Source organism: Lotus japonicus, chromosome 1, assembly GCF_012489685.1.
Source record: "Lotus japonicus ecotype B-129 chromosome 1, LjGifu_v1.2".
Lineage (NCBI taxonomy): Eukaryota > Viridiplantae > Streptophyta > Magnoliopsida > Fabales > Fabaceae > Lotus > Lotus japonicus.
The window spans coordinates 60717720-60726786 of NC_080041.1; the positions used below are offsets into that span (position 1 = coordinate 60717720).

The window sequence follows — 9067 nt, forward strand, 5'->3', positions numbered from 1 at the left end:
ATCCATAAGAATAGTTTCCGTTCACTTTTTTTCTTGACGTGCGTGTTAACTCTGCTAGCATGCACACAAAGATCAAAAGTGATCGCAAACTTTCTTATGGATTGAGGGGGGTTAAAGTCTTAGCTTCATCTATCCCTATTAATCCTCCCCATCCAAATGAGCTCTCAAAGATGGAAGTTGAGGAAGTTGGTGCTTTTGCAAGTATTTGGCTTGATGATGAAGGTTTTGATGCTGAAGGGCCTAATATGAATGTGACTTTAGTCACTAAAGAGAAGGAACTTATAGTGCCTTAGTTTGACAAAGTTCAAAGTGGCTGCACAACTAAGAGAATTTTAACCCTTGCTGAGTGTTTGTTGAGGGTGGGTAAGGTTCAAGGGATAAGGGCGAAAAAAGTGACTGTTGAGGAAGTGAAGCAAGCAGGTGAAATGATGCTTATTGGAAGTGGAATTCTTGTTTGCCCTATAGTGCAATGGGATGAGCAGGTTATTAGGGATGGTGAGTACATGTTTTACTCGGACGGATGTATTCTAATCTTGACTTTTTTTTATGTTTCTGAAACTTGCAACTAAATTCTTTGATTATCTCAAGTTCGCATCTGTTGAACTCCTAGTTTTACTGTTGGTTTGTTGCTGATAATATTTAATTATGGAATTCTACTTTCTATATTGGTAAATTGGGAATAGATTTGACTCATACCCTGTCAAATTTGTTTGGCCTCTTATTTTAGGTCATGTTGACAGTTTGAATAGGCTACATAATCGACCTAAGCATATTTAACTTGCTTTGTCGAAACCAAAGGCTTTACCTCCAAAAAGAGTTGTCAATTTTGTTCTTTTTCGCTTTGTGGATAAAACCTCTTATCAATAATACTCACATTTTATTGTATGGTCGAGGACTTTTGTCATGTCTTATTTGAATCATCAACAATTTTGATTTTGCTCGTTTTTTTTACTTGGTCACTTCCATTGTGCATTTCTAAGAATGTAGGAAAGCAACTAGGCTTTGTGATCATTATAAGAAGGTCTGATTGTGGGAGCAAGGGTCGTGGGAGTAAAGGCAGACAGTTGGCTATTTTGGTGTGCGAGATGAGCGACAAGTACAAGTCGTACAAGCCTGTGTTGATGCGGAAGGGGACATGAACCAAGAAATGTGATTGTCCGTTCAGGCTCAAGGCGAGATACACATCAGAAGATGGTTTGTGGAGGTTGACTTTAGTATGTGGAGACCACAACCATGCCCCAGTCGAGACTCTGGTTGGCCATGCCTATGTCGGTCGCCTTACAAGTCAATAAAATGATATGGTGGGTAAAATGGTTGACAATAAAGTCAAGCCAGGTAACATGTTGCTAGAATTGAAGGATGTCAACCCTTAGAATCTGACTGCCATAAGGCAAGTGTACAATGAGCGGATGACACATATTAGGGCCAAGAGGGGACAATTGTCAGAGATGCAACACTTGATGAGGTTGTTGGAGGAAGACAAGTACACGCACTGGTCCAGAACTAAAGAGGGTTCCACAGTGATCTGGTCCTTATTCTGGGCCCATCCAGTTTCCATCCAACTGTTCAACCAATTTCCTACTGTTGTCTTTCTTGATAGCACGTACAAGACCAACAAGTATAGGATACCATGGCTGCAGATGGTTGGTATGACATCAGTTGGATTCACATACACCATCGGTTTTGGCTACATGTGCAATGAGCGTGAACCTGAAGTTACATGGGCACTTCAAAAACTAAGGGGGTTGCTACTTAGGGAGGAGGACATGCCTAAAGTCATGGTTACTGACAAAGACACTGCTTTGATGAACGCATTTACAACCACATTCCCTACAGCAACTCACTTGCTATGCCAATTCCATATTGCTAAGTGTGTGAAGGAAAAGTGCAAGCTCACTATCGAAGACAAGGAGATGTGGGATGATGTCGGGGACGCATGGAATAGAGTCATGTATGCCGAGTCAGCGGAGGAGTTTAATGCGAGCATGAACTCCTTACGTTCACTTGTTGGGGTGCACTCTGACCTCATGCATTACATTAAGGAAACTTGGTTGTCGTTTAAGCACAAGTATGTGGTTTATGCGATTGACCGTTATATGCACATGGGTAACACAACTACAAACAGGTACATTCTTAGACACTGACATTTCGTTAAGTATGTATTAATGTTAATGTTATACCTTTGGACAGGGTTGAAGGTGCACACGCAAAACTGAAAGCGTGCATCAAAGATAGCAAGAGTGACATGTGTGCGGCTTGGGCAACTATACATAGGTGCACACTGATCCAACATACAAGGATTAATGTTGCTTTTCAGGCAAGTATCTTCATCAGAGAGCACACATTTAAGGAGAAGTTGTACGAAAACCTGCGTGGTGTAGTCTCAAGATATGCGCTCATGTTGATCGCAAAGGAGAAAGCGCGCGTTGGAAAATGCGGCTGCACTATGAGGAGGACACACGGCCTGCCTTGTTCATGTCAGATTGGTAGGATGGCCACTATTCCATTTACGGCAGTGGACCAACATTGGAGGAGGCTTACATCAACATCTGCACCTGATGAATCCCAACCTGTTTTGGGATTGAGCATTGCGACAGAGTTAGAGGTCATTGCAAAGATGTTTGAAGAAGCTAATGTTCCGAGAAGACAAGCTATCAAAGAGAGGCTTCGGGAGTTTGCATACCCGGATCAGACTTCTATGTGTCCTCCTCCAAACAAGTTGCCTACAAGGGGTCGGCCCAATGAACCTAAGTGTTCTAGCAGACGCATTCCTTCATCTTGGGAGAATGTTGATGCAATAGCTGGGTCAAAGCAAGCTAGCAACTCATCAGCTCCACAAGGCAAGGGGTGTAAGACCCGGTCGGTAAAACGGAAGAGCATTCCTTTGAAGCAATCTGCACCTAAGAAGAGAAGCAAAAGGATTGCAAGCAACACAGCTAAACTCCCGCCACAGCACCTGAAAGGCAAAGTTTACTCGGCCAACTACATCCATGAAGTGCCCGAATTCCTCCGTGAATATGTCATTGACATTCAGAATGTTGAAGATGATGGGAATTGTGGATATAGATGCACTTCTTCCTTGATGGGTAAGGGAGAACAAAATTGGCGTCAAATTTGACAAGACATGATAAAGGAGCTTAGATTACGGCAAGGTGTCTACCATGGTATGTATGGCACCAACATACATTACGAAAAAGTACTACAAGCCTTGCATATTGCTCCAAATGAGTTTGCAACGGAGGAGAAGTGGTTATGCGTGCCGGATATGGGTCACATTGTTGTTACGATGTACCAGATTGTGTTCGTGACCTTGTCGAATCGAGGGGGCGCCACCTACTTCCCTCTCACCGGTCCAGTGCTACATCCGTCAGAGCACCAGATTATATGTTTACTTCTTGTCAACAACAACCACTGGGTGAAGGTACTGATCAATATTACATTTAGTATGAATTTACCTTACATTACATGAACTTTATGAGATGCTTAACAATATAATTGATCATTTTGTAGGTGCTTATTTCAAGTGACTTTCCTTTGCCAACGGTTAATCCACAATGGATGTATCATTGTACTGTTGAAGCTCGTGGTTGGTAGCTACCATACCTGGATCGCATGGCTCTATTCAACGAACTCTTTCGAAAGGCAAATGTAGACATACATAAGATCGATGGAATCATAAACCTCGCTGAAGATTAGTTTCGTGATGTTGTAGTAGGCCATTTGCAAATTTTCATATTAGTTGTAATGTATCAATGATAGATTATAATGTAACATTTATGTTTCTGTTGAAGTTTATGTTTCTGTTTTGTTAAAGTTTCTGTTTCTGTTGGAGTTTTTGTTTCTGTTTGTTTCTGTCAAGTTTTTGTATAATCTCGCCCTTTAAGACTGCGTGACCAACGCACTTTCAGTGTGCGATGGTAACGCCTTTCCAAAGAGCAACGCATATTAGACACTTTGTAACTGCGCGCCTAACGTAGTTAACTAAGTGCGTATATATGTCTTTCCCATGTATAGTCAGACACAGGGACATCAACTCTGGCACTACTTAATCGCACCTTGAACGTGTGCTCGCAACGCATGTTAAAGGTGCGTCTACATCGCTCCATGGGTATGTGCGATAGACACGCACTACAAGGGTGCGTTCGAAAGGGGCATTTTCGGATTTCCGGTTTTCCATTGGGTCTGAATAGCTGTTGGGGGGGGGGGGTCTGAATAACAATTCCCTAAGGATAATAGTTATTACTCAATGGTCGAGTACACGGCGGATCTGTCTTCTTGTTATGTGCCGCCTTGCTCTTTCGAGATCCATCTTGCTACATTGAGCATTGTTAAACACCAACTTGAACCAAGAATTTAAGGAAGAACAATTAGTTGTCGTCGTGTGTGGAAAAATGTTATAGGAATCCTCATCAATATAGTGGATACTTACCGTCAAACTACATAAGGACTTCAACAACAAAATTAAATGTAGGCGCCTTTGTTTTTGAAGATCAACCGACACATGTTGAGATGTCAAATTCGTTGCAAAAAATCTATCGGTTTAGGATCAAGAAGAATTTGAGGAAGAACAATAACCATCCCATGAGAATTTCTCAGAATTGAGAAATATCATATTTGGTAAAAGTAATTGAAAAGATTGTTAAAAGTTGATAAATTAACAAATTAAAATAAAAGTGTTTGATAAAACTAGTAGATAATGGTTGTTTTTATAGGAGCTTGAACCCGAAACCAATGTTGTCATGATTAGGGTCCTTCTTAGGATCGGCTAGGGGTAAAAGATCATAAATCCTTGGATCGGGATTGGATTGTAGATTCTTTAAGATCCTAATAAAAATGTAAATATATACTTCATAAATTACATATACGTAAAATTTCACATATATAAGAAAATTAACTCATGATTCACATCAAATTTCACACACAATGACATAATAAATTCGTAACACAAGAATCATAATCCAAGGTGCATATTCACTGTATTGGTTCAATGGTTCGAAACTTAGGAAAAGTTAGGGGTTGTCGCTTTTAATTTTTTTATTAAAAAACCTTTATCACTTTATGAGTTTTTGTTGAAATTGGACACTTTTTTTTGAAATTTTGAAACGGGACGTTGAAATGTGCTAAAATTAGAAAAGTCCAAGTGTGAAACTCTCTCTCTTCAAGATCGCAGGTTGGGATCAGAGTGATCCTTGCTTCACGGATGGAGATCCTGATGAGATCTAATCTATTCTCCGATCCGGCAATAGATCCAAATCGTTGGGGCTTTCTTGAATCCTAAACTCGTAAGATTTTGGCATCCGGATCGGGATCTTAAAAATAGTGCCCGAAACCTCTGCTTAAGGTAGAACATCCCCGTATTTGTTGATCTATGCGCTTGGTGAGTTAAACTAGCTGAAAAATGTAAAATTATATAAAATTGTATGATTATTTATGTGATAGTAATTTAAAATATTTTTAACTTTTTAGTCTGAAGTTTTGAAGCCATGAAGTATATATGGGTAGTACAATAGTTTTATTCAAATGATAAAAATACTAGTGTTTTTTTTTTCCGTGCGTTGCACGGGGAATATGTCTATTGTATTTGATACATCAATTAATCATGAATGTGATTATGCGTGTTCGTTTGAATATATTATATTGCGGGACGAAGAGGTTGATGGTGGGGAGAAGGATTCTGAAACAAAACATACCATTGGGATACCTTAAAGATGCTCACCATGTCTTTGAAATCAAAAGTAGCCCCAACAATCAAAACATGAATCTTTCACTTCAATCCACAACACCAATTTTGTTTTAAAAAAAGATGGATCTTGTCAAGGGGAAAAGTACAATAAAAACATTTCAAACAGTTCTACTTATGCTTAAATAATCTGACTTGATTAATTAACATAGTAAAAGAAGCTTAATACAGAGATTAATCCTCATGAAACAGAAAAAGACATAAGAATGAGATAGAATAGGAAATGCACCAAAATCACCGTAATATAGTAGTGTTACATCAAAAATCTTTGGTTGTAACACTAATATATGTCGTCAAGGGGTTTGTTAGAAGGACACAAAATTTATTTATAACAAATGAAATCATATGGTGATTATATGTATATTTACATAGAATTTTATGAATTGATTACCTGAAGCATTCTTCCAACGTTACTGCCACCATAGATTCTGTGAACTGTCAAATATCTTTGAGGATCATTGGGAGTGAAGTAAGGAGAGAAATGCAATCTAAAAGGCACTTCCTTCTCTGGTTCTTGCAAGCTGCACAGCGACCTGATATCATGGTCCAAATAAATAATCCTCAAAAAATTGAAAACAGATCCAATAAGTGAATATTTTGCACCCCAGAAGATTTTCTTTTCCTCAATCCTTTTGCTTTTGATTAAGAAGAGAAAAGCAGGAATCCTTGAAGCATATGACGTCTTACAATTAGTTGAAGAACAAAATCAATTCATGAAGAAGATTGAAACAGAAACTCAAAATGAAGTCTTGAAGAACAAAAAACCCTCCTTCACCAATTTGAAAGGACTGTGGTGAATGAATTGTATCTAGTGTATTTGTGAATCTTGGGGTGGAACCCTTGTGAAACAAAAAATCAAAGGCACATTTCAGTTAAGAGAAACAAAAAATGGTGTAATGCCCCACATGTGCACACCCCAACAAATTATCAATATATGTGAGAAAAAAACAAAATAATTCTCCCACCCAAAATAATTATGGTTACTTCACCAATGAACTTATACTAACAATCAATTTAAATTGAACTTAAGGAAATATATAGAGCAAAGTAAGATAAGTCACCCAATTGGCATACTAAAACATGATTATATGCAAAACTGATAAGTTTGAGGAAAACATGAACCAACCTTAAGAATGGGCTAAACATACTCATGAAGATTAAATATGAGCTCTTCATATGCTTTCATCAATTTGACTGACCTGTGCATCATAAAAAAATAAAATTAGTAAGTTGTGCATCATTCACATATAGTGCAAATAGTATGCTTATACACACAGCTCAAACATGATGAATAAAAAAGAGAAAAATTTGAGAAATGAATATAAATTCAGAGTATTCTAAGTTTCGTGAATTTCTATTAATTATGCCAAAATCTGGTTTAAAAAATACGAAAGCGGAAGGAGAACAATAGAAAAAACATTACATCAGAATCAAAACATTACGTCTTCAATAATAATTCGTTAAAGGGTCCCTTGCATATGCAAAAATTTGTAAACTTTTGGATCGAAACACACAAAATATGTGAAATTTAAGAATCGAGGATTAAATTACGAACAAAGGATAAACTGAAATGACACAAACCATCAATCACAACATGATCAACTCTACTTCACGTAACATCATCTTATGGCATACCTCTGTCATGATCGCGACGTGTGGCAGAGGTAGAAATAGCAGCTATCAAATCTCTACGTGTCAATGGTAACTTTGTGGACCCTCAGCACCAAATCAACTCCCTTTTCTTAGAATTAACATTAAATAAATAATAAGATAAATTAAGATAAAATCAAGAAATAAACAACATAAATCTTAATCAAATCTAAACTTTAAAAATGTACTAAATAAAGATAGATAAAAACTACCAAAATCTAGCAAATCACAATAAAAACTCATAAAATCCTTAATTAAATAAAAATATAAAAATTCAATAAAAATACCATAAAAATTCATTTATACTCTAAAAATAACTCTAACATAAAATAAAATAAAATATTTCATGAAATTAAAATTAAATAAATGATAAATAAAGATAGATAAAAACTATCAAAATCTAGCAAATTACAATAAAAACTCATAAAATCCTGCATTAATTAAAAATCCGAAAATTCAATAAAAATTAATTATTATACTCTATAAATAAATGTAAAATAAAATAAAATATTTCTCAGAAGTAAAATTAAATAAATAATAAGATAAAATTAAGAAATAAACAACCTAAATCCTAATCAAATCTAAAATTTAAAAAGGTACTAAATAAACATAGATAAAAACTACCAAATCTAGCAAATCACAATAAAAACTCATAAAATCCTGAATTAATTAAAAAACCGAAAATTCAAGAAAAATTAATTAATATACTCTTAAAATAAATCTAAAATAAAATAAAATAAAATATTTCCTGGAATTAAAATTAAATAAATAATAAGATAAATTAAGAAATAAACAACCTAAATCCCAATCAAATCTAATATTAAAAAATGTACTAAATAAAGATAGATAAAAACTAACAAAATCTAGCAAATCACAATAAAAACTCATAAAATCCCGAATTAATAAAAAATTCGAAAATTCCATAAAAATTAATTAATATATTCTAAAAGTAAATTTAAAATAAATTAAAAGACCAAATCTTATCTTTTAAAATAATATCAATCAATTATTTTAGAATATATAAAATTAAAACATATATCAATTGAAAATTATATCTTCTAAAATAATATCAATCAATTAGTTTAGAATATATAAAATTAAAACATATATCAATTGAAAATTATACCCTCTAACAAATTGACACGTGGAATAATTTTTATGAGAATTAATCTGGTGCTGACACGTCACTAAGAATTAATCTGGTGCTGACACGTCACTATGGAAGTTCTTCTTTTCTAATATATATTGATATTGATATTGATATTGATAAATGAGAATAAATAGTTAAATTCTATGCACTTACCAAATTGGCTCCAAATGGGAGATCACCTTTTGCCGGCGGTGAAATAAAAACTCATGCTATCTTTTGTGCGGTTCATCAAAAGAACTCAAAATAATTGAATACTCCGAAACCATAATGTATCTACGGTTTTATTTATACTTTTTTGGCTTGGGGGGCTTATTGATTTTTTTTTTCATTGTGTAATACATTATGATGGAGTTAATTCGTGTAAGACCAAATCTTGGTCTTGTAGTACAACTCTATGTTTTGATGATTACAAGTTAATTATTGTATATGAACAATTATGGTACTCTAACATTGTTCTCTGAGTGTTTAATTGACAGGCTCTAACTCTGGTCTAAATACACACTTATCAGAAGCACAAGGCAAAATAG

General features: G+C 35.3%; 2 protein-coding genes across 2 annotated transcripts; both read left to right on the plus strand.

Moving 5' to 3' along the window:
* Nucleotides 1–429: 429 nt before the first annotated feature.
* Nucleotides 430–3869, plus strand: LOC130735477 (uncharacterized). The gene is made up of 2 exons (XM_057587450.1): nt 430–3421; nt 3511–3869. Exon 1 carries the CDS (start codon nt 2246–2248, stop codon nt 3116–3118), a length of 873 nt encoding a protein of 290 aa, XP_057443433.1. The 5' UTR covers nt 430–2245; the 3' UTR covers nt 3119–3421; nt 3511–3869.
* LOC130740656 (uncharacterized) lies at nt 3125–3883 on the plus strand. Its single transcript, XM_057593331.1, has 3 exons — nt 3125–3421; nt 3511–3586; nt 3792–3883. Exons 1-3 carry the CDS (start codon nt 3125–3127, stop codon nt 3881–3883), a joined length of 465 nt encoding a protein of 154 aa, XP_057449314.1.
* Nucleotides 3884–9067: the final 5184 nt, after the last annotated feature.

Bases quoted from the DNA above. Each gene is read 5' to 3' on its own strand.
- LOC130740656 (XM_057593331.1), top strand. From the start codon at position 3,125: ATGATAAAGGAGCTTAGATTACGGCAAGGTGTCTACCATGGTATGTAT. The intron at 3,422-3,510 runs GTACTGATCAAT...ATCATTTTGTAG, and splicing joins ACAACAACCACTGGGTGAAG to GTGCTTATTTCAAGTGACTT. The intron at 3,587-3,791 runs GTTGGTAGCTAC...TTTCTGTTGAAG, and splicing joins TTGTACTGTTGAAGCTCGTG to TTTATGTTTCTGTTTTGTTA.
- LOC130735477 (XM_057587450.1), top strand. From the start codon at position 2,246: ATGTGTGCGGCTTGGGCAACTATACATAGGTGCACACTGATCCAACAT.